This window comes from Podarcis liolepis (assembly GCF_965112155.1).
Source record: "Podarcis liolepis genome assembly, chromosome: 16".
NCBI lineage: Eukaryota > Metazoa > Chordata > Lepidosauria > Squamata > Lacertidae > Podarcis > Podarcis liolepis.
The window spans coordinates 45,263,500-45,287,158 of NC_139567.1; the positions used below are offsets into that span (position 1 = coordinate 45,263,500).

Here is a 23,659-nt window from a genome sequence, read left to right on the forward strand (position 1 = left end):
TCCCCCTGAGCCTCATAGAATCATAGAATCTTAAGAGCTGGAAGGGATACCCAAAGGCCATCTAGTCCAACCCGCTGAAATGCAGGAATCTCAGCGAAAGCATCCAGGACAGAGGGCCATCCAACCTCTGCTTACAAACCTCCAAGGAAGGAGAAGTCCCCTGCCTCTCGAGGGAGTCTCTTCCATTGTTGAACAACTCTTGTCATCAGAAAGTTCTTCCTGATGTTGAGTCGGAATCTCCTTTCTCGTCACTTGGAGCCCTGGGTTCGAGTCCTACCCTCTGGAGCAGGAGAAAGCAATCTTGTTCCCTCTTCCCTGTGACAGCCCTTGAGATAGTTGAAGATGGCTCTCCTATCTCCTCTCAGTCTCCTCTTTTCCAGTCCAAACATACCCAGCTCCATCAACCGTTCCTCATCAGGCTTGGTTTCCAGACCCCTGGTCATCTTCGTCACCCTCCTCTGCCCACCTTCCAGCTTATCAACATCCTTCTTAAATTGTGGTGCCCAGAACTGGACATGGTCTTCCAGGGGTGGTCTGACCAAGGCAGATTAGAGTCAGACTATCACTTCCTTTGGATGTGGGTGGCGCTGTGGGTTAAACCACAGAGCCTAGGGCTTGCCGATCAGAAGGTCGGTGGTTCGAATCCCTGCAATGACGGGGTGAGCTCCCGTTGCTCAGTCCCTGCTCCTGCCAACCTAGCAGTTCGAAAGCAAGTAGACAAATAGGTTCCCGCTCTGGCGGGAAGGTAAACAGCGTTTCCATGCGCTGCTCTGGTTCGCCAGAAGCGGCTTCGTCATGCTGGCCACATGACCCGGAAGCTCCCTTGGTCAATAAAGCGAGATGAGCGCCACAACCCCAGAGTCGGCCACGACTGGACCTAACGGTCAAGGGTCCCTTTACCTTTACCTTTATCACTTCCCTTAATCTAGACACAAGCCTTCGGATGACTTCAGCCTTGCTGAAGCAGGATTTGCCCCACATCCGAAACGAGGAAACCACCTGCTGGGGTTCCTCTGGGGCATGGGGCACGGGGCACTGCCTTCTCCTGAGCCAAAGCATTGCTCCATCTGTCTCCATGCTGCCAACACTGGCTGGCAGCATTTATCCGCTGCTTTTCCTTATCACAAAGAAGTCTGATCTTTTGAGGAAAGCGCGTTTGTTGCAAGCCTCCCAACGAACTGGATTGAGCCCTACTCCTGTTCCGCTGCTTCTCTGCACCTCCCTTGTTGTTTTCTCCCCCTCCCGGGCTCCTCATGGTGAATGAATTGTGAATAGCTTTAACTGTGAGGCCAGAGCTGGCCCTGGAGTCTGGACCCTGGCCAGGCAGGGGCTGGGCTTCCCCAGCTGTCACTGTCCGTGGCCCAAGGCCCTCCCTCCGCCCCTCTGCTTGGATCCAGTAGCACCTTTGGCCTCCCAGGAAAAAGCACCTCCTGAGTGTCCGTCTGTCTGGAAGAGGCCTGGGAAGAGGCACAGATCAGATCTCCTCTCCCAGGTACTGGGCACGCCACATGGGGGAATGGGAATTAGTGTGCTGTGGGGTGTTTTCTCCCCCCAGGGAAATTCTGGGGCTGCCTCTGACGTTTGAGAAATGTCGGGTTTATTGGGGTGGGCATTTATGTATTTATTTCGGAGAGCAGAGACCCACAGGCAAGGACGGAACAGGATCCAGCCCACATTTGATTCCTCCTTTAAGAAATCCACGCCAAACTTCCAGACTGTTGCTGTTTCCACGCAGGATTCCAGCTCATCCCAGCAAATTCAGCTGGAGGGATTCTAGGGCGGTTTGGGGACGGGTGGGGTTCTTGCACAACCATTTCGCTTCCCTGGAAAGACTGGACTGTTGTTGCATGGAGGAAGGAAAGGGGTCGGGCGTGACAGGCTGGGAAGGGTGCGATAACTCTGCTAGGATAGCGCTGTCGTCAGCAGAGCGGGGGACACTTCACCTCGGGGTCGCGGGTTCGAGCCCCATGTTGGGCCGAAAGTTCCTGCATTTTAGGGGGTTGGGTTAGATGCCCCCCCTTCCAACTCCACAATTCTATGGCAGCACCTAAACGTTGGAACTCCCTGCCTGTTGATACCTTTTCACCGTCCTCTTTTTGGCCAAGCCTGCTAAACCTACTTTTCTTCAGACAAGACTACCCAGCTGTTTAGAAAGTTGAGGCAAGTCTTAATCTCTTTTCAGTCTACTGTTGTTTTAACTTTATGAAAGCTTTAAATTATTGTTGTTGCTGTTAATTTTTCTGATTTATAATGCTATTGGTTTTTTCCAGTTTTTTTTAGTAATCTTTGTATTTGATTTTCAAATATATATGAATAAATGTACATACATACATACATCAAAAAGCAGTACAATTTGATTCTATTTCCAACTCCTTATCAATACTTCTCCCATTTTTCACCTTCCTAAGTTATCTATACATTCTGTTACATTACAAGTGTATTTAAAATCCCGCTAATGTCTTGACCTGTTTACAATTATTTTGTATATACATTATAAACATTTCCCATTCTTTAAAAAAAAATTCTTGTCTTCTTGATTCCCGAGTTTCCCAGTTAATTTTGCCATTTCGGCACAGTCCATCAACTTAATGTTATCGTTTTAGCTCTTTTGTAAACTGCTCTGAGGGCTTCAACCCCCCCCCCCAATAAACTGATAGGTAACTGTTAAGAAATAAATAAGTCTTGTTTTGCTGCAACGTCCCCACAAGCGGATCAGGATGAATTGCTTAGTAAGCTGGTCATTACAGCCCTGAGCCATTGTTCTGCCATTGAGCCCCCAAAAGAAATATTGTAGTCATCATGATTCTGCATAATGGTCACTTTCCCCAAAAAAGAAATAGGAAGCTGCCCCAGAGTGAGTCAGAGTGTTGGGTCTGTCTAGCCCCATATTGTTCGCACTGACTGGCAGAAGCTCTCCAGGGTTTCAGGCAGCTCTGCAGACTTGGAGATGTGGAGCCTTCTGCATGCAAAGCAGATACTCCTAGCAAGAAATATTCTAGTCCTCGTGAAGGTCAGTTCCATCCCTTTATTGTTCCCTGTGCGGGGATCGTTTTATTCTGTTGTATTTTGTATTAATCTTTTTTTTAAAGTTGTATTTCAAGCAATTGTTTTATATCTGGTGTTAGCCGCCCTGAGCCCAGTCTTGGCTGGGGAGGGCAGGGTATAAATAAATAAATAAATAAATAAATAAATAAATAATAGTTGTTGTTGTTGTTGTTGTTGTTGTTGTTGACTTACTGAGATGCTCTTAGCGATGCTTAAATGTGCATTTGCAGCCGTTAGAGGGAACTGCGAAGCCTTTTCGACACGTGGTTTCCCTCTGGAAAGGCAGCTCACAAGGAAATGTGGAAGAGTCTGCTCCAATTGGTGCAAGTTTTCTGGTGACTCTCGAGGAACCTTGCGATAGAAAGCATCCCTTTGCATGTATTCTTCTCCAGCCCCCTACCCACCCACCTTCCCTTACAGCTTCTCCTCCATCTGCTGACCCTAACCACGTCTCCATGGATCTGAAACACGTCCCCGACCCACGAGAGCAGGGCTGGTATTTGGGGCTGATGGCCCCCAACGTCAAAGGCCCCAGCTTCGCCTGGCTGGACCCCTCCCGCCTCTACTGCCATCCCCAGGTATCTGATGGACCGCAGGATAGCTCAGTCAGTAGAGCAGGAGACTCTTCATCTCAGGGTTGCAGGTTTGAGCCCCGCATTGTGCTGCGGGGTTGGACTAGATGACCCACAGAACCCTTTCCAACTCTACAGATTCTGTGATAAGGAGTTACAGTGGGGAGTGGGAGTGAATGGACAGAAGTAGCTTTTTGTAAGGCGAGAGCCTGGTGTGGAACCGGGCTTTTCTCAGGTGGGAGATAGGAGAAGATAAGAGGCAGTGCGGTGTAGTGATTAGAGCGTTATCTTGGGACCTGGGAGGGACCAGGGCTCAAATTCCTACTCAGCCATGAAACTCTCCCTGGGTGTGACCCTCAGCCTAACCTACCTCACAGGGCTGTTGTCAGGGCCGGATTAACCATTAAACAAAATAAGCCCGTGCTTAGGGAAAGGGGTAGGCAAACTAAGGCCCTGGGGCTGGATCCGGCCCAATCGCCTTCTCAATCTGGCCTGCAGATGGTCCAGGAATCAGCATGTTTTTACATAAGTAGAAAGTTTCCTTTTATTTAAAATGCATCTCTGGGTTATTTGTGGACCCTGCCTGGTGTTTTTACATAAGTAGAATGTGTGCTTTTATTTAAAATGCATGTCTGGGTTATTTGTGGGGCATAGGAATTCGTTCATTATTATTTTTTCCAAAATATAGTCCGGCCCCCCACAAGTTCTGAGGGACTGTGGACCGGCCCACGGCTGAGAAAGGTTGCTGGCCCCTGACTTAGGGCGTCAAGGGAAAGCAGGCAGCGGAGAAATTTCCCATTGCTAGATTTACCATGGAGCTGCTGGGGAAAAAAGGCTCCCAGAATAAATGAAAAAATTACATACACACATTAACAACAACAAAATAGTACCGTAAAAGTAGAGATTTCCTGACATCTTTATTTATTTATTAAATTCATATTACACGTTAGTTACCGTACAATTTCAGCACTGTGCATAACATAGATTAAATGTACGGATTCCTCACATCTAACCCTATACCCCATTCACCTTTTATCCAAATATCCATGTGATTTCCCTCACCCACTTGCACAATGTCCTTCTCGCTACATTAAAACTCTGTCGTCGTGTTCATATTTATTCATCACATTAATCAATCCTCTGTTCTAGAATCACTGCATCTTAGCTTAATGAACTCAATCAGTACTTATCCAAAGACTTACACTACCATTCCTTTCTTAATTCTTGTTTTGATCGCATTCTAACTGACGCTGTCATCTTGGCTCATTCAATATATTTGCAGAATTTAATTTGCCACTCTGACATTGAGGGAGTCTCCTTGCTCTTTCAGTTTCTGTTATACGCTGTTGCGTATAAAAAGACTCTGAACTTATCTTTAGGGATATAGTAATAATAGAGATTAATGATACGCATTGATATTGGGAATACACAGAATTAGAATGGCAACTGGAAGCTCCCATTAGAAGGGAAGATTTGTGAGCCCCTTGACGCTCCCCCAGTCACTCTCCCTCCCTCTCTGATCTCGCCAGGCCTTGCAGGACTGCGTGGAAGATCTCCTGCAAACCTTTCGGGGTGACCCCATCGACCTGGTTGCCGGCATTGATGCAATGGGCTTCATCCTAGGTGAGTCGGGGGCTCGGCTTGGCCGGAGAGCAAAGAGCAATGCAGAAGCGATCCAAGGGATAAGAGACGCAGTGGAGAGTTCAACTGTGGAACTCCCTGCCACAGGGATGGCCACTGACCTGGATTGCTTAAAAAGTGCATTGGGCAAAGCCACGGAGGAGGAGAGGGCTATCGATGGCTCCTAGCCACAATGGCTGCGCTCTGCCTCCCTAGTCAAAGGCAGTAATGCTTCTGAAAATCAGTTGCTGGAAACTACAGGAGGAGGGAGGAGTCCTGTGCTCAGATTTTTCTTGCAAGTTTCCCTCGGGGCAAGTGGTTATGAGAACAGCCTGCCAGACTAGGTGGGTCCCCTTTGGCCCGATCCAGCAGGACTCCTCTGTTGTTCTTATGTTCCTAAAATGCCTCTGAGCACATGCAGAGGGCATTCCCTCTCCAGCAAACCTATTCTGCATTCCCAGTTACAGGTAGGTAGCTGTGTTGGTCTGCCATAGTTAAACAAAACAAAACAAAACAAAATAATTCCTTCCAGTAGGACCTTAGAGACCAACTAAGTTAGTTTTTGGTACCAATAACTAACTTGGTTGGTCTCTAAGGTGCTACTGGAAGGAATTTTATTATTTTATTTTGCATTCTTAATATGATGGCAAAGGACGCTGGAGTATTTTCCAATCAGGGTTGAACCCTGGGGATAAGTTTGGTGAAAACAAAATGAATCAATTTGGGGCTGGGGTTAGGGAGGGCATGGCGTGGCAACTCACGATTCAGGGGGGCACCCCTTTGCCCTTCTCAACTCGCCCTCAGGCGCTGCCATCGCCCACACCCTCCAGAAGGGCTTTTTGGCCATACGCAAAGCCGGGCACCTGTGCGTGAAAACTCTCTCGAAGCCTTACAAGGACTACCAGGCTCGTGAGAAGGTGATGGAGATGCGGGCTGACGCCATCTCGCCAGGTGAGCAGAGATAATAATAATAATTTTATTATTTATATCCCCACCCATCTGGCTGGGTTCCCCCAGTCACTCTGGGCGGCTTCCAGTACATATAAAAACATAATTCAACACCAAACATTTATAACTTCCTGAAATAAGAATTTCCCCTTGTTCAGTTCTCCCTCCCCAAAGGAACTGATGTCTACACACAGAGAGACAGGGTCAGGGCTGGGTACCCATCACCACTAACCATTGAGCTTGCTGGCCACTGGAATTGACAGGAGCTGGGGTCCATCTACGCCCTCCTCCATCAGAGGCAGTCAATGCCTTTGCGGGCGCAGGAGGGAAGAGTTTTGCAGTTGCCCTGAGTTCCTGCCTGTGGGCAGGATCTTCTGCTGCACTTATAAATACAAATTAATGGATGTGAATGCTAAAAATGGCTAATAAGTAGGTTCCTCCCCTGTCCGAGGCGGAAACCCCTCTGGATACCAGTTGCTAGAAACTGCAGGTTGGCCCCTGTGAGAACAGGAGGCCGGACTGATCCATCCGGATTCTTCTTATGGAGGTCTATTGTGATTGCAGAACCTCCATGTCTAGCAACAGTCTACCTGTGAACACAGGCACTGGAGAATTGTGCTCAGGAGCAACTTGTGGGCCTCCCATTGGGCAGGGTTGCCGTATTTCTAGAAGTAAAAACTCAGGACGCAAAATATTTTTTTTCAGCAAACGCAAAGTATCAGAGCTTTTTCTGGGAAATGAAACTCAAAAGTTGTTGGCAATCAACCTCAAAATCCCGGAAGTTTTGCCGGTTTTCCAAAATTTCCCCAGGCTGCTCTTTTTGCCGTGTGGCAACCCTATGCTTGGGCCCCCTTGGGCCTGATCCAGCACTGAGGTTTCCTAGCTATTGCTCCAGATCCACATATTTTTTTAACCTCTCAGGTGAGGAGCGGGGTGGGGTGGAACTTGGCACACTAACCCCACCTTGCCCTCTGCCCCCTTTCTGACCAGGCCTTCGCGTCTTGCTGGTGGACCAGTGGGTCGAGACCGGGGGGACGATGCGGAGCGCCATACGCCTGGTGGAGGAACAAGGCGGCCTAGTGGCAGGTGGGTCGGTGAGCAGATGGCCGGGCTTGGCCACCTTGGCATTCCTAGCAGCGATAGAGGTTGGTGGAGCCTCCAGCTGCAGGAGTAGTCTACCCTGGCTCTGAAGCTGTCGGTGATCGCTGCCTTTCCCCCAACCTTGCCTGCAGGCATCGCCGCCATCTGCGTGGAGGACAGCGAGGGCGGGCTCTGGCTGAAAGACCACTACAAGTGGGCGCATTGTGTGCCCCCCAAACTGATGCCCCAGTTCAACGCTCACCAGCTGGACTCCTTCCAGGCTTTCAGCCCCAACCAAGGACCACAGTAGGGAGGAAGGCGCACAGGTATATGCACGGCCCCCAAGGCTTCCCGCAGAGGCCCGTGGCGTCCCAATAGTGGCAAATTCCGCCTGCTTCCCGGGCCATTAACCTCCGGGATCTTGCAAGCTCGTAACTCCAGACCAGTTTGGGAATCTTGCCTGCGTGCCTTCCAGCTTATCTGGCACTCCATCAGAAAAAATGTTCCTTCGCCGTGTTCTTCGGCCCCGCTGTAGTTAATAAACCACCCGCTGAATCGGTGAAACTTAGAATCCGAGTTCGGAGGAACCCCAAGGGTCATCCATCCCAACCCACTGTAATCGCGGCTAAACTTTGATAGCGTTGATGTACAAAGTGCTCCATGTTGCATTAAAAAACACACGCACTGAGGTCTTGGGTGGAGGACCTGAGGTGCAGAGAGGAGAGGGGAATGTTGTGGAGAGAGGAGGGTGTTATGGAATTGTAGCGCAGGAAGGGACACCAAGGGTCATCTAGTCCAACCCCCTGCATGGTCCTGGGGCCACACAGAGATGCCTGGAGGGCCACAGTTCCCCCTCCTAGCAGCGAAACATGAAACATGTGCCCAACCAAGTTCTACCCAAAGAGACACTGGACCTAAGTTAGTCACACCTGTTCTCGTTGGAAGGTTCAGGAGTGGTTCAGCCCTTTCACACAGCACAGGGTTAGACTGTGAAACTCCCTGCCACAGGAGGCAGGCATGGCCACCAAACTAGATGGCTTCAAAAGAAGATTGGACAAACTCATGGAGGAGGAGAGGGCTTTCGATGGCTACCGGAGGCAGCAATTCTTCTGAAACCAGGGGAGGGGAGAGTGCTGCTCTTGGGTTCGAATCTCGCTTGTTGGTTTCCCTTTGAGGCATCTGGTTGGCCACTGTGGGAACAGGATGCTGGGCTGATGGCCCCCTGGCCTGATCCAGCGGACTCCGCTGACATCCCTAAGGAACCTCCAGGTTTAGAGGTAGTCTATCTTGATTGGTAGGTTCCTAGGGGGCATTTGGCCGCTGTGAGACTCCATCACATTCCTTGGAGCCCAAACACTCTTTGCCTCAGGGCCTGCCCTTGGCCCCCAGAAAGTCCCCCAGAAGGCAATGTGCCCCCCCAGGCTGAAATGACACCCCGCTGCTGGCCAACCCATCAACGCACATTCAAGGCAACAGTTACAAAAAGCACAACATTTCAACTTTTATTATGACCGAATGCGATTCGTACCGGGAGACCAGAGGTGCTTTGGTTAATGATTGCTGTCTGCAATAGGGGTTTTTTTGGGGGGGACAAGGGGGTCTTTGTGCCCAATGGGGTGGGACATGTCTCATGACACCAGAACCAGGGCACTATCTTACATGTCCTGGCACAGGAATTGATGTCACCAACAGGAAACGGTTGTGGCGAAGGAACCCATGGAATGTAGAAATGAATGTAGAAACGTCTGATTATTCTCTTCCTGGGCTGCCCCACAAGAAGCCAAGAGGGCAGAAATATCTGGGGGTGGGAGAGCTCTGGGGGCAGAAAAACAGACCAGCTTCACCCAGGGAAGAGGATCAATTGTAGAGTTGGAAGGGAGCTCCAAGAGTCATCTAGTCTAACCCTTTCCAATGCAGGAATGACATACTGCTCAGTGGTTAGAGCACCTGCTTTCTGCATGGAAAATGATCCCAGGCTCAGTCCGTGGCAGCAAGCCCAGGTGGGGCTGGGGGGTCTTCTGCCTCAAATCCCGGAGAGCCACTGCTGCCGGTTGGTGCAGACAATTCTGAGCTAGATGGAGTGAGGGCTCGACTTAGTACAAAGCAGCTTGTGATGGTCCTAAATATGAGGCAATCTGTTCTTTTCTTTAAAAAAAAAAATCATTAGAAAACAGCAACACTTTTCTTTGGTATAGAAATAAGTTCAGTGCAAATGTTCAGGCCGGTGAAATTCCTTCCCCCAACTTGCGTCACTGGCAACATTTCGCTCTCCGACGCTTCTCGGTCAGGTAAAGGTCCCGCTCGTCGCTGTGGATCCCTGAAAGAGGCAGAGCGAAAAATCCTGGAAAACCTCAGCCTCTATGAACAAAACAAGTTTCTAGTCCTTGTGAAGGTACAGGCAAAATGTGCAGGATAAAAACAAAACAAATGCACAAGCTCTAAGCTTTGCAACAAACCCTGAAAACTAACCCATCTTTACCAATTATTTACCGTATTTTTCGCCCTATAAGACACACTTTTTCCCCTCCAAAAATGAAGGGGAAATGTGGGTGCGTCTTATGGGGCGAATGCAGGCTTACGCTGAAGCCTGGAGAGCGAGAGCGGTAGGTGCGCACCGACCCCTCTCGCTCTCCAGGCTTCGCAGACCTCTCCCCAAGCAGCGGGAACGTTCCCGCTGCTTGGGGAGGGTTGCCGGCATCCCGAAGCCTGCGCGTGCTGATCTCAGCGCGTCCAGGCTTCGCGGATCTCTCCCCAAGCAGCGGGAACGTTCCCGCTGCTTGGGGAGGGTTGCCGGCATCCCGAAGCCTGCGCGTGCTGATCTCAGCGCGTCCAGGCTTCGCGGATCTCTCCCCAAGCAGCGGGAACGTTCCCGCTGCTTGGGGAGGGTTGCTGGCATCCCGAAGCCTGCGCGCGCTGATCTCAGCGCGTCCAGGCTTCGCGGATCTCTCCTCAAGCAGTGGGAGCCACCGCTGAGCTCCCACGGCTTGCAGAGAGCTGCCTGTTTGGGGGCTGGGGTCGGGGGAAGCTCGGGCTGCCCCAGCACCGTGCCTGGGGGGGAAATAATTTTCCCCCCTTTATTCCCCCCCAAAAAACTAGGTGCGTCTTATGGGACGGTGCGTCCTATAGGGCGAAAAATAAGATAATAAAAAAATAATAAAAAACCTGCTGATGTGCGGTGCAAATAAACTTTGCGGCAAATCATGCAAATTTGCTTGGCTTGCAGAACTGTGGATCGCTGGGAAGAGGCAGCCGTAACCTTGGCGACACAGCGCTCGCCCCCCATCCCATTCTCATTGGCTAAACTCTGCCTGTCACCATCCATCAGCAGAGCTGTGTGTTTATTGAAATACGACAAAACAGGGAAGCTTCCCAAGAATCCTCAGTCTCTATGAAGCAAACAAGTTTCTAGTCCTTATGAAGATGCAGGGAGAAACATGGCGGGCCGTGCCAGAGAGGGGACTTGAGAGGTATTGCTATTGTTATCTTAATGATTAGCTTATAGATCTTTTCAGTTTTTTATATCCTGTCTGCGTTGTTTTGCTTTGCGTAAGCTGCCTTGAGTTCCTGCTTGGGAAAAAGCAGGATATAAAGAAATACACTAAAAATTAAAACATTATTATTTAACAAGCTTAGAAACTGCTTTATAGCACGGAGCCCTCAAAGATTAAAAAGCAGCAGCAGCAGCAGCAGCACAGCACAGCAGCTCTAAAAACAGAATGACTCCAATGAACCAAAAAAAGCACAGCAGAAGCACCTCTTCAAATTATATTCAAACACAGTAAATTTTGCAATAATAAATTATCATTAGATTTATTTGTATCCTTTCTTTTCCCCTGGACTGCGGCTCAAGGCAGCTCAGACAAATTAAAGCAAGGCAGACAAAATGCAAAAGCAAAACCAAAACAGAATGAACCAATCTATTAAAACGCAGGGAACGAAAACAAGACGGGCAGTGCAAGGACTTTTGCAACCGTCAGTGGAGATCTGCTCTGCTTGCATAACTTTTGCTGGCAGAAGGATGTGGCTTTTTCCCAGGGCAGAATTTATACCGAAATTCTGCACCATGCTTTGGGTTTTTAAAAGTGTTGAATATACACAGTTCCGTTTACAAAGGTCCAGACAGCACCAAGCTGGTTCTGGGGCAGAGGTGGGGCTGCCTCTGTGGAAACTAGGGGGTGGGGGGCTGTTTGCAGTTCCCGCCCGCTATGGGGCCAGCTGGATGCATGTGGCAAGGGGCACACTTACGCACGACGTCGCCAATCCTTCTTGCGCTGCTCCTCTCCAGCTCCGCCATCACGCTGCCCTCGAAGGTCAGTGCTGCAACCCGGAAAAAGAATTCCCGCACATTCTCACCTGTGGGGAGGGGGGGTGATACCATTTTCTTAAATCCCATAGACCGCCCTCTCCTCCTCCATAAAGTTGCCTAATCCTCTTTTAAAGCCCATTAAGTTGGTGGCCATCGTTGTCTCCTGTGGAAGTGAGTTCCACAGGTTAACCAGACACTGCATTCAGAAATATACCCTCCTGCTGGATAAGGCCCTTGGCCCATCTAGTCCAGCTTCCTGTTCTCACATGGGCCAGCCAAGTCTTCTGTTTTTAATTATTATTTATTGAATTTATATACCACCCTAAACCTGGAAGTCTCAGGGCGGTTCACAGAAAAAATCACAACATATAAAATCCAAACAAAAACACCGCCCTGCAAAAGAGCCACATTTTAAAAGGTTCCAGTAGTAGATAGGTAGCCGTGTTGGTCTGCCATAGTCAAAATAAAAAAATTCCTTCCAATAGCACCTTAAAGACCAACTAAGTTAGTTCTTGGTATGAGCTTTCGTGTGCATGTGTATCTGAAGAAGTGTGCATGCACACGAAAGCTCATACCAAGAACTAACTTAGTTGGTCTTTAAGGTGCTATTGGAAGGAATTTTTTTATTTTGACATTTTAAAAGGGTATAGGATGTCAATCAGATCAACCAAAGGCCTGGTTAAAAAGGAACTTTTCCCCTGGCAACTAAAGGTGTACAGTGGACGCTCGGGTTGCAAACGTGATCCATGCGGGATGCACGTTCGCAACCCGCAGGGGCGCGTCTGTGCATGCGCCGGTTGCAAATTGGCGCTTCTGTGCATGCACAAAGCACGGTTTAGTGCTTCTGCGCATGCGTGACCGCCGAAACCCGGAAGTAACCCGTTCTGGTACTTCCGGGTTTCAGCGGTCCGCACCCCAAAAAAATGCAACCTGAAGCGTCTGTAATCTGAGGTATGACTATATAATGAAGGTGCCAAGTGAACTTCCCTGGGGAGAGCATTCCACAGTCGGGGAGCCACTGCAAAGAAGGCCCCGTTCTCGTGTTGCCACCCTCCGGACTGCTTGAGGAGGAGGCACACGAAGGAGGAGGTTTATTATGGTTTATTCGAGCACAAGGGCAACTCTCCCCTCCTGCAGCCTCCAGCCACAGGTAGTCGGAAGCATTTCGACCGAGAACAGAGTCGCTGTGCAAAAGAGAAACTTACCTGTGAGCGAGGAGACAGCCCAATATTCGGCCTCCATTTCCTTGGCCACCTTGAGAGCTTCCCTCTCGATGAGGCTGTACTGCGCCGGAGACTGTGAGAGGGAAGGGAAGGGCTCAGGAGGAAGGAAGGACAGCGGCAGGAGCTCCAGGAACCCAGCTAGGAGACTTCTTCCCTGCCTCCACTTCCCTCCAGGATGAGTTTCAGATTGGAAGCTGCTTGGGGCAGAGAGCTACCCCCTTGCAAAGCACCAATCACAAAGACGGCGCTGTGGCTGAGAGAGTATAAGGTTTGTGGAAGTGTCCTCTTTCCTTGCCCCCTTAATGATAAATAACCGGGCTGGATTTGGCTGGATCCTGAACTGGGCTGACCCAACGGGATCCAGGTTTCGATTAAGTTGCCAGGATTACCCTGGAAGCAAAGCGGGGGAGTGGCAAGTCGGGGGGCAGGTAGAAAGAGTTTTGGCTGTGCCTGTTCCCTGTAAGCCCTTGTGAAGACCCTCCATGAATCAGTAGCCTCATCCCCCAGGGCATCATGGAATTGAGGAAGGGGCCTCCAGGGGTCATCCAGCCCAACCCAGTGCCATGCAAATGATCCTGGGCTGGAGGGCCAGTGGTTGGAGGAGGGAGGGCTTTGTGCAGCTTCAATGAATGAGCCCTGAATGGAGTTCGCAGGAGATGCCTTCTGAACAAGGCCTGCAGGGAGGTGGGGCAGGCAGGATACAGCCCACCCTCTGTCTCCCTCTCTCCTTTTCTCCCCAACTTACGCTGAGATCCTTCTTGGTGCCGACGAGGAAGAGAATGGCGCTAGAAGGGTCATTCTCCTTCAGGGCATCAGCCAGCCACTGCCTGGAACAGATTGGGCAGAGAGAGAAATCCAGGAGTGGAATTTATCAATGCTACTATTATTTATTTCCTTATCTAGCTATCTATCATCATCATCATCAAACCTTTTATTGGCATCACATACAACACCCAAAACAAATCAATACAGAATTACCACTTCCCCAGTGGCACAAAACATTTGCTAAAAGAAAGGAGGCAGAGCAGTCTATTGTCACATCTCTTGGTCTCCAGGGAGATCAGACGTCTGCAGTGTATTTCAACAACAAAAAACCAAACAGAGATATTTAGCCACTAACTTGGTGAGCTCCTGATCATTCCCCAGTAAAAGAAAATCTGAGCTCTCACTCTCGCTTCTCAGCCTGTTGGCTAAGATCAAGTGTATTATCTGTCTATCGCGTTGATATCCAAGGAGCTCCAGGGGGCGTGCAGAGTTCTGCTCCTCCCTGTTTTATCCTCACAACAACCTTGCGAGGTAGGATAGAGGCCGAGAGGGGCCCTGACCTCCCCACAAAGCGTCAAAGGTACCAAAATGAAGGGGGTTGTTTTAATTTCTTGACGTTGCACACAGAGGTGTGAGGGAGCCCCAAAATGTCATCGAGTCCAGCCCCCCACAATGCAGGAATCGCAGTAGGGTCACATGGGTGCAATTTGGTTCTGGAATCAATGTTGAGTCAGGGACTCGATCCAGCACAACTCACAGCCACGCATGCACACCCTGTTGACAGCACAGCTTTGATGCCAGCTGGGGACGGTGAACTTGACAGGTAACTCACCTGGTGTGGCCCAGGGATGCCACGTCGTTCAGGTCAAAGACGATGATGATGGCTGCGGAGAGGCGGGGAGAGTTGAGGTCACGGAGGAGAAAAGGGGACCCCTTTCCAAGTCCCCTTCCCCCTCCAAAAAAAATTAGACAGTTCAAGGTCTGGAGGAAAGGGAGGGCTTAGATGTTCTTGAGATGGTAAATTCTGGGAAATGCTGGATGGGGGACTTTCAGCCACATGTCCCAAAGGTAAGCCCCCAAGCACAGTGGCATCACAATGGGGGGGTGCGCCCCAGGTGCCATGTTGGGGGGGGTGATAAGAAGGCACCCCATGGGGGCTCGCGGCGGCGTGAGCAGCCATCACTCTGTCACAGCCGCATGTGGAGGATACAATACGATAATCTACGATATGATAATCTTTATTATCATTGTCCCATACGGAACAACGAAATTGAAAAAACTACATCAGACATTCAAAAACCAACAAGCCTGCTTTCCCAGCTATCCCAGCCTGGTTAGCCCCCTTAAAACTCGACACCCCATAATTAAATACAATATACTCCCATAGAGACTACCTTACACTGCATATAAAACCAAAATCACATTTGGATAGAAACTGCGAGCAGAGGATCCTGCTGCCGCCACCAAACCGCTATGTACAGCGCATGTGCGCCATCGCACACATGCGCTGTACATAACGATGCTGCACCTGCGCTGCACATAGCGGTTTGCCACTGGCACCACTTGAGCAGAAGATCCCAGCACCATCTGTACAGCGCTGGAGCAGCGCCGCCGGCAAACCGCTATGTACAGCACATATGCGGCATCGCTATGTACGGTGCATGCATCGTACGTAGCGACACCGCACGTGCGCCCTACATAGCGATGCCCCGTCCCGGGTGTCACAGCGTTCGTTCGCCCCTGCCCAAGCACAACCAAGTAACAAGAAATATTCATTGTCACACACCGACTTCCCACATGGATGGGACCCCGGAGGTCACAAAAGAGGGTTCCTTTCTGCAGTTTTTCACCACCCACAGAGAACGCCAAGAGGATCCCAGTTTTTCCCTTTCAAATCCTCACAACGGAAGTGGCAGACAAAGATGTGTGTAAGCATTATTTACAGGCGTTTATTCAGCATAGTTCAGGAACAAAGGAAAAACATGTCTGCTTCCCTTCGTGTCCAACAAAACAGCAATAGCAAAAGCAATATACAAACGAAGTTCCCAGCAGACTGTGCTGGAAATGTAAACAGGCATGTGACACACAACAGTCATGGACCTTTTAAGGTGGAACAGAACTATATCCTAACAGCCCCCATAAGGAGCTAGTCCTCAAGGTTGCTTGCCCACCTGCTAGCTGTGTTCCAGGGAGCTATCTGCCGCAAAGAGAGACACAGACAGACAGACAGACAGACCCTCCAACCCCTGATAATCGCATTGTCTCACCTTGAGCTCCACGGTAGTAGGTGGAGGCGATGCATTTGAAACGCTCCTGGCCGGCCGTGTCCCACCTGGCAGGGAGGCAAGGAAGGCATTAGGCTGCAGCTGCCGCAGAGCTCCAGAGCAGGGCTTATCTGCGTAGCGGGGATGACTGAGGAAGGGGGCCAAGGGAGGGGTCCCCCCCAAAGGACGGACAGGTTGGGTGGGTGGGCTGCAGGTACTCACAGCTGCAGGCTGAAGGGGACTCCCAGCACCTCAAACCGCTCCATCTCAAAGTCCACCCCAATGGTGGCTTTGTAGTTCTTGTCGAAAGTGTCTTTGCAAAAGCTGAGGATAAGGAAAGAGAAAGAGAGAGAGAGAGAGAGAGAGAGAGAGAGAGAGAGAGGTGTCAGGGAGGAGAGGGTTGGCTTCTGCATCAGCCTCTTCCTGCTCAAGATTAATAATAATAATAATTTTTTATTTATACCCCGCCCTTCCCAGTTCAAAAACCGGGTTCAGGGCGGCTAACAACAAATTTAAAACAATTATAAAAGCAGCATAAAATACAGTATAAAAACATGAATAACAATAAAATTCAAAAATCAATTTAGGGGAAATAAGCCTTAGATAATCCCCAGGGCTAGCTGACTGAATTGGTCCTACTTGGGACAGTGAGGAGACCAGGGGAGAATTAGCTGTGGGGTCTCAGAGCGGGTGATCTTCATAAAAGGGGAGGTGGAAGGAAGGGAAGGGAAATAAAAGATCAGGCTGAATTCAAATTAAAGGCCAGGCAGAATAGCTCTGTCTTACAGGCCCTGCCGAAGGAGGTTAAATCCTGCAGGGCCCTGGTCTCATGGGACAGAGCATTCCATCAGGTTGGAGCCATCACTGAGAAGGCCGTGGCCCTGGTGGATGATAGTCTGACTTCCTTAGGGCCTGGGACCTCTAAACTGTGGTTGTTCATGGACCTTAAGGTCCTCTGCAAGGCAGACCAGGAGAGGCGGTCCTGTAGATACAAGGGCCCTAAGCCACAAAGGGCTTTAAAGGTCCATTGGCAAATGGAGGGGGTGCTCCTCTGTGCCCCCCCCCCACGAAAAACAGCAACCCTCTAGCAGGCGTCCCTTTGCACAGTTCAGAGAGACATTTGCAGCCAGGCAAAAACACCCAAGGACAGTTGGGGTGTGGGGAGTACCGACAGCCAAAAGTCACAGGTTCGTCATCCTGGCATAAAAGGGCTTGGGGGTCAAATCCACACTTTACATTTAAAGCGCTCTAAACAGCCGTGGGGCCCCCTGGGGATTGCCGTTCGTTTAGGGTGCTGAAATCCGTGAGCTACAGTTCCCTGCACCCTGAGCAATTCCCATGATTCTCCAAGACTTGGGCCCCGATCCTCCTGGGTATTCCCCCATAGTTACCGGTTGATCAAGCAGGTCTTCCCCACAGAGAGGTCACCGACTACGATGATCTTGGAAATTTTAAACCTGTTGAGAAGGGGGGAAAGGCTGAGTTAATGTCTAGGAAAAAGGTAGCCGGAATTATTGGAGGCCTGGAGAGACTCCCCTAATAGGAACTGTTCATAATGCCAGGGGGCTTTTATCTAAGCTAAGATAAAGGGTGACTGATGGGAGATAAAAGGGGTGGAGTGTGATAGAGATGAGTAAAATTACCCCTGGGGTGGCGAAAATCGGATAGAGAAGTCTTTCTCCTTCTCTCGTCATGCTATAGCGAAAAAGACTTGCACATTTAAATACAAACTGACTTGCAGTTTCTGAAACAATATGGGAAGCAAAACACAGCTATCCTTAGAAATTCACATTATCCATGGATTTTGCAGTGCAGTTCTCCAGACAAGCAAAGTGTGCAAGGATGCAAAGGGTGCATATGAATGCAGGCATCAGTGAAAAATAACATACAAGGCTGCATTCTATTTGGGGAAACTGCTGTGCAAAAATATTCATGTTAGACAAAACTACATGTGTACAGAAGGAGGAATTTGCAGGGAAATGCTGACAAATCAGCTGTGATGTTTGCATTCTGAGGGTTGGACTAGATGGGCCTTTCAGTCCCTCCTTCCAGGATTCTGTGCAGGAGATTCAGGAGAGATAAAAGGAATAGACTTCTGTGCCCCTAACTGATCTGTGGATCTGGCCTCTAGAAGGTCATGGCGATGGTCTTTAAAGGTGGAGACAAGGGTCTCCGTAAAGAAGAACATAATAAGAGCCTGGCTGCTGGATCAGGCCCAGTGGTCCATCTAGTTCAGCCTCCTGCTCTCACAGCGGCCAACCAGATGCCCCAAAGGGAAACCCACAATCAGGATTCGAACACAAGACTCCCCTCTGTTCCAGCAACTAGTATTCAGAAGCATCGACTGCCTCCAGCAGAGCAAACTCATCCTGGCCAGGAGCCCTCAATAGCCCTCACCTCCTCCAGGAATTTGTCCAAACCTCTGTTGAAGCCATCCAAGTGGCAGGGAGTTCCACAGTTTAACTCCACGCGGCGTGAAGGAGGACTTCCTTTTATCCACCCCAAATCTTCCGACCTTCAGCTTTGTTCAGTGTTCTCATGTTCTGGCGTTAAATACTCACCCCACGGTCCCCGTCCTCTGGGACTGGCACATCCCAGCCACTTTGGGGTGAAAGGAGGTCCTGGAATGGAGCGCGGCCCCTTTGGTGAAGCACTGGGAAGGAAAACGAGGAATGGGGGGAGTTACGGCACTGCCACACGCCCCCATTCTGTATGCTCCTTGCAGCGCCCCAAACAGCTCTTCCAATGCAAAGACTCCCGCCAGCACCACATGCACAAACCCACAAGAAACAAATACGTTTGTGTGCATTTTAAAGAAAAGTTTCCCTAACCACTGAGTTCCCAGGCCACCTGTGCAGCCACACACACACACACACCTCTAAGTTTTTGATGCTCTTGAGCAGGCATAGGCAACCTTCGGCCCTCCAGATGTTTTGGACTACAATTCCCATCATCCCTGACCACTGGTCCTGTTAGCTAGGGGTGATGGGAGTTGTAGTCCCAAAACAGCTGGAGGGCCGAAGGTTGCCTATGCCTGCTCAAGAGCATGGGTAGCCAAACTAAGACCCGGGGGCCTGATCCGGCCCAACTGACTTCTCAATCTGGCCCACGGACGGTCCGGGAATCAGCGTGTTTTTACATGAGTAGAACGTGTGCTTTTATTTAAAATGCATCTCTTGGTTATTTGTGGGGCATAGGAATTTGTTCATTTTCTTTTTCAAAATATAGTCCGGCCCCCAACATAGTCTGAGGGACAGTGGACTGGCCCCCTGCTTAAAAAGTTTGCTGACCCCTGCTCTTAAGGAATTAAAAAGGTTTCCCCTCCACCGTTTTCTCCCTACCAGAGATGAAAGGGAACCCTACGATCATCTAGTCCAACCCAGGCCAAGAGACTGATTTTTTTTTTTGTTATTGTCCTCCCCCTGATTTGAGCTGGTGGGCCAGTTGAAAAAGGCTCCAGATCATTTCGCCCAGGAGATCCGGGGAATATTGCATGGGGACGGGGACTGGGGTTGGGCTAGATGACCCTGTGGGGTCCCCTCCGACCCTACAGCTCTATGACTTTTTAAAAGGCCTTCTCTTCAAATACAGGTCACACACCCCACTCTCTGTCCAGGCACACACATACAGCCCCCACCAAAAATCTCCAATCTGGTGCAAGCACCCCAAAATTCCAGCACCTCCAATTTGGCTCCATGGCTGAGCCATTCCTGGCCTCCGTTCTCTTTTGCTTGCAGAAAGAGGGGCGAGAAATGTGCATGCCAGCAGGACTTGGGAACCGTTTTCAGATCAAGGGCCACACCATCTCCTTGGCAACCTTCCGAGGGCCGAAGATCAGTGGTGGGCGGGGCCAGAGGGAAAGGGGCTGGTGCAAAACCATCCTGATGCTAAAAAGTGAGATTCTGACACCATAAGTGTTGCTGCCGAGCTGTGCCCGCCGCCCCCTGCCTCCAAGGACTCCTGGCCCCCTTACCGGTGGCAGTTCAGCAATGACGCGGTCCCGCCTGACGGGGGCAAGGATATTCATCGTCGGGACTCGAGGTTTGACTGCAGAGCTGTCCAATATTCCCACCTGGAAGCACAGATTTTATTTTCTGAAAAGTGGGCAGTGCAACGTCCATGCCAGACTCACACACCCTTGCTCTTCTCCTTGGGGCAGTTTCAAACTTGGGACTGTAAGCTCCTGGCCGCTGGGACCTTTCACTGCAGTCATTTCCCTGCTTTTTTAAAATCATAAATCTAGAAGTGATGACATAACAACAGAGCCTGCTGGATCAGCCCCCTCCAGGCCAGTATCCTGCTCTCACAGTGGCCGACCGGGCCCACAAAGGGAGGCCCACAAGCAGCAACTCTCCAGTTGTTCCCAAGGCCTCGTATTCAGAGGTAGACTGTCCCTGGGCATGGAGGTTCTGCTATCACAATAGACCTCCATAAGAAGTTGCTGTCTTTGTCCATGGAGTTTTCTTGGCAGGGATACTGGAGTGGCTTGCCGGTTCCTGCTCCAGGTGGATCATGTTTGGTCTAAACTCTCCACTATGACCTGTCCATCTTGGGTGGCTCTGCATGGCATAGCTCATAGCTTCTCTGAGTTATTCAAGCCCCTTCACCATGGCAAGGCAGTGATCCATGAAGGGGCTGAAGAATTGATGCTTTTGAATTCTGGTGCTGGAGGAGACTCTTGAGAGTCTCCTGGACTGCAAGAAGATCAAACCTCTCCATTCTGAAGGAAATCAGCCCTGAGTGCTCACTGGAAGGACAGATCCTGAAGCTGAGGCTCCAGTATTTAGGCCACCTCATGAGAAGAGAAGACTCCCTGGAAAACACCCTGATGTTGGGAAAGATGGAGGGCACAAGGAGAAGGGGACGACAGAGGATGAGATGGTGGGACAGTGTTCTCGAAGCTACCAGCATGAGTTTGACCAAACTGCAGGAGGCAGTGGAAGACAGAAGTGCCTGGTGTGCTCTGGTCCAGGGGGTCACGAAGAGTCGGACACGACTAAATGACTAAACAACAACAACAAGAGGTTGCTGGATCAGGCCAAGAGCTTGTCTAGTCTAGCATCTTGTTCTCACAGGGGCCGACCAGATGCACATTATCCATCGCTGAAAAACTCTTCCCCAAATATTCTGCGTTACCTGATACTTGATGTTTGAGGGACCCACTTTGGGGCCCTGAAAAGACCTCCAAAAGAAATATGGAGCAATAGAATCCTAGATTTGTAGGGGGGGGACCCTGGAGCCCTCCAGGTGTTTGGGAAGGGCTGTGGGTCAGTGCTGCAGAGCATCTAATTTGAATGCCAAACACCCCCCCATCTTACGGGGTACCTTTGGCTCAGACACCATCCCTTCACCCAGCTTACCTTGCAGGGTTATCGTGAGGGTTAAAATGGGGAGGGCTATGCCAACCCCCTTGAGCTCCCTGGGGGAATATAAATCGATAAAGATTAATAAATGATGGTGCTGCACCCACTTGCCTCATTCATGCGTCAGGGCACCCATAAAACAATCCAGGGTGCACCCCAAAACAGTGCCTCAGGTGAAAGCGTCCTGGCTGGCAGCAGGCGGGTGCAACAGAATTGCTGCAAGCCGCTAAGTTTTCCAGTCTGCGTGTACAAAATAAGAAAGAGAAAAAAACCTCTTGTGAGAGTTTGGATCCAGGCAGGGAGATTAGGAGAGAGAGCGGGGAAAAATCATAGGATGTTCCCTACTGAGTCAGATACATTGGTCCATCTGGCTCAATACTGTCTACATTGATCGGCAGCAGCTCCTCAAGGTTTTTGACAGGAATGCTACCTGGCAATGCTGGCAGAATTTGAATCCAGGACCTTCTGCATGCAAAGCAGATGCTCTCCCACTGAGCTATAGTCCCTCCTTTAAAAAATAAACCAAGATTCTAGTTTTCCTGGCTCTGGATTAAAGGCTGGTTTAAATGGGGACACAGAAGAAGTGGCTGTATGCCTTTCCATACGATGCTCCCTACTGAGTCAAGACACATTGGTCTGCCTAGCTCAGGAGTCTCTGACCGGCAGCAGCGGCTCTCCAAAGTTTCAGGACTGCACTGGGAGCCTTCTGGATACAGAAAAGCTGCTCTGCCCAGGAGCCCTTCCCCTTCTCTCCCCCCTCCGCCCCCCAAATCAAAGCCGTCTGTTGTTTTTCAACTCTTCTCCTAAGCCAGGGAGGGAGCAGACATCCCGGCAGGCCTCAGCACCTCTCCTGGATGCGGGCAAGACGTGGCGAAGACAGGGAGGAGAGGGAGAGGGTGGGGGCCCCTTTTGCAGAGGGTGGGGGCGCTTGCAATGCCCCGGGCAAGGAAGGCATGGCGGAGCCGGGAGCCTGGTACTCACCGCCCGCCCCGTCGCCTCTGGTCCCGCTCGCTGGAAGTCTGCAGCCGGAGAGGAGGAGGAGGAGGGTCGCGTAACCCGATCCCCGGAAATTCCAGGGGATGCGGAGGAGGAGGAGACCCGGGATGGCGAGACACCCGCTCCTTCCAGGTTCGCCTGCAGCCCAGACGGGGCGGGCGAGGGCGGAGGCTGGGCAGCCCGCCGAGGATCTGGTCCCGGGGAAGGAAGAGATGCGGGGACTCACGGAGACTCTCCTCTTGGTCATCCCGCACCGATCCAGGCGCTCTGCGTAGTCTCAGAGGCGCCCTCGCCGTCTACAGAATAGGTGCCGCCAACCCTCTCCTCTCCTCTGCGCCCATCCTGCATTGCTCAAGGCGCTCTGCGTAACCTCAGGGGCGCCCTCGCCGACGGCCGGGCGGGCAAATAGGTCCCGGGGCTCAGCTCCCCTACCCACCCGGCCTCGGCGCTTTGCCCAGCGCCCCCGCCTCTCTGGCTTCTCCCCACCCCCTCCGTGCGCCCCCTTACCTTCCGCAGCCAGGCCAGGCTCTGGCCGGAGGCATCTGCTCCCGATTAGTGACTCAGAGCCCGGCGGGGGCGGAGGAGGCGGCGGGGCGGGCGGAGCCCCCTGCAGGCGCCGACGGAGGCGAAGAAGCCGCCTTGGCAGGGAGACTCCAGGGAGGCGAGGTTTGCACTCTGCACACGCTCAGCTGCTCGCGCGATTTCTCACGGGGACTCCACCGGCGATCCCGTGGGATTCCGGCTCAGCGCAAAACTCTTCCCCTGGCAAGACGTTTCCGTTGTCTCTCCTTCCGATTGTAAGCCCCTCGGGGCTGAGGGCGGCTCTTCCCTTTGGTTTCCTTCTTCTTGCGCTTCACGGGCGGGAAGCGAGCGATCCAGTCGAGTTTGCCTCTTCGCCTAAGCAACGAAGAGCTTGACGGGTCCTCGCCTGCCCTTTGGAACTCCCTGCCTCTTGATTTCGGGCAGGCGCCTGCGCCGTGGCGATTCAGGCGCCTGCTGAACAACTTTCCCCCCAAATTTCTAGTTACAGGTAGGTAGCCGTGTTGGTCTGTCGTAGTCGAAACAAAACAAAGCAAAAAACAAAACAAAAAAATTCCTTCCAGTAGCATCTTAGAGACCAACTAAGTTAGTTATTGGTATGAGCTTTCGTCTCCGCAGGCGTGTCCTTTTTCGCCTGCAATTCCCACTCGCGATTTTACTCCGTGATATTTAACTAAGAACTTGGTGGATTCATAGAGAAACAGGGCTAAGTGACAATATCCACTGTAAATAGGCGCATCTGGATACTTTGTTACCATTTAACTGAGTTACGCTGCAAAGGCCATTTGCAGAAGGGCTCCTGTTGCATTACCTGCAATCACCTGCAGGCGTCTTGGGGTTTGGGGACACGTGTATGTGCAAATGCTCCCACTCTTGCCGCCCCCTTTCCTCTCCCCGCCCCATCCCTTTCCAGGATGTCCGCGTTTCCGCCGGCTTC

The 23,659-nt window shown here is 50.9% G+C and overlaps 2 protein-coding genes across 8 annotated transcripts; one reads left to right on the forward strand and one right to left on the reverse strand.

Annotated features, from left to right (window-relative positions):
• Positions 1–1,353: 1,353 nt before the first annotated feature.
• On the forward strand, positions 1,354–10,892 carry LOC310695598 (adenine phosphoribosyltransferase-like). Of its 4 annotated transcripts, XM_083480275.1 has the most exons (7): positions 1,354–1,492; positions 3,466–3,623; positions 5,147–5,240; positions 6,042–6,188; positions 7,176–7,271; positions 7,418–7,591; positions 10,489–10,892. In XM_083480275.1, the coding sequence occupies exons 2-6, from the start codon at positions 3,501–3,503 to the stop codon at positions 7,573–7,575; spliced, it is 618 nt and encodes a 205-aa protein (XP_083336401.1). In that variant the 5' UTR covers positions 1,354–1,492; positions 3,466–3,500; the 3' UTR covers positions 7,576–7,591; positions 10,489–10,892. The 4 variants fall into 4 exon arrangements, with proteins under 4 accessions (XP_083336401.1, XP_083336400.1, XP_083336402.1 ...); XM_083480274.1 differs by lacking the exon at positions 10,489–10,892 and having other exon boundaries at positions 7,418–7,829; XM_083480276.1 differs by lacking the exon at positions 10,489–10,892 and having other exon boundaries at positions 1,357–1,492; positions 3,438–3,623; positions 7,418–7,829.
• Positions 8,742–23,638, reverse strand: RAB34 (RAB34, member RAS oncogene family). 4 transcript variants are annotated; one of them, XM_083480268.1, is made up of 12 exons: positions 22,690–22,802; positions 21,184–21,242; positions 19,797–19,895; positions 18,385–18,476; positions 17,215–17,280; positions 16,046–16,147; positions 15,827–15,891; positions 14,392–14,443; positions 13,540–13,621; positions 12,777–12,867; positions 11,511–11,618; positions 8,742–9,582 (listed from the first exon to the last, which is right to left on the reverse strand). In XM_083480268.1, exons 3-12 carry the CDS (start codon positions 19,848–19,850, stop codon positions 9,515–9,517), a joined length of 780 nt encoding a protein of 259 aa, XP_083336394.1. In that variant the 5' UTR covers positions 19,851–19,895; positions 21,184–21,242; positions 22,690–22,802; the 3' UTR covers positions 8,742–9,514. The 4 variants fall into 4 exon arrangements, with proteins under 4 accessions (XP_083336394.1, XP_083336393.1, XP_083336396.1 ...); XM_083480267.1 differs by lacking the exon at positions 22,690–22,802 and adding an exon at positions 22,168–22,653; XM_083480270.1 differs by lacking the exon at positions 21,184–21,242 and having other exon boundaries at positions 22,690–23,638.
• Between the last annotated feature and the right edge of the window lie 21 nt (positions 23,639–23,659).

Bases quoted from the DNA above. Each gene is read 5' to 3' on its own strand.
- LOC310695598 (XM_083480275.1), top strand. From the start codon at position 3,501: ATGGATCTGAAACACGTCCCCGACCCACGAGAGCAGGGCTGGTATTTG. The intron at 6,189-7,175 runs GTGAGCAGAGAT...CTTTCTGACCAG, and splicing joins GGCTGACGCCATCTCGCCAG to GCCTTCGCGTCTTGCTGGTG. The intron at 7,272-7,417 runs GTGGGTCGGTGA...CCTTGCCTGCAG, and splicing joins ACAAGGCGGCCTAGTGGCAG to GCATCGCCGCCATCTGCGTG.
- RAB34 (XM_083480270.1), bottom strand. From the start codon at position 19,850: ATGAATATCCTTGCCCCCGTCAGGCGGGACCGCGTCATTGCTGAACTG. The intron at 18,477-19,796 runs GTAAGGGGGCCA...TTTCCTTCCCAG, and splicing joins TCATTGCTGAACTGCCACCG to TGCTTCACCAAAGGGGCCGC. The intron at 11,619-12,776 runs GTAAGTTTCTCT...CCCTCCCCACAG, and splicing joins GGCTGTCTCCTCGCTCACAG to GTGAGAATGTGCGGGAATTC.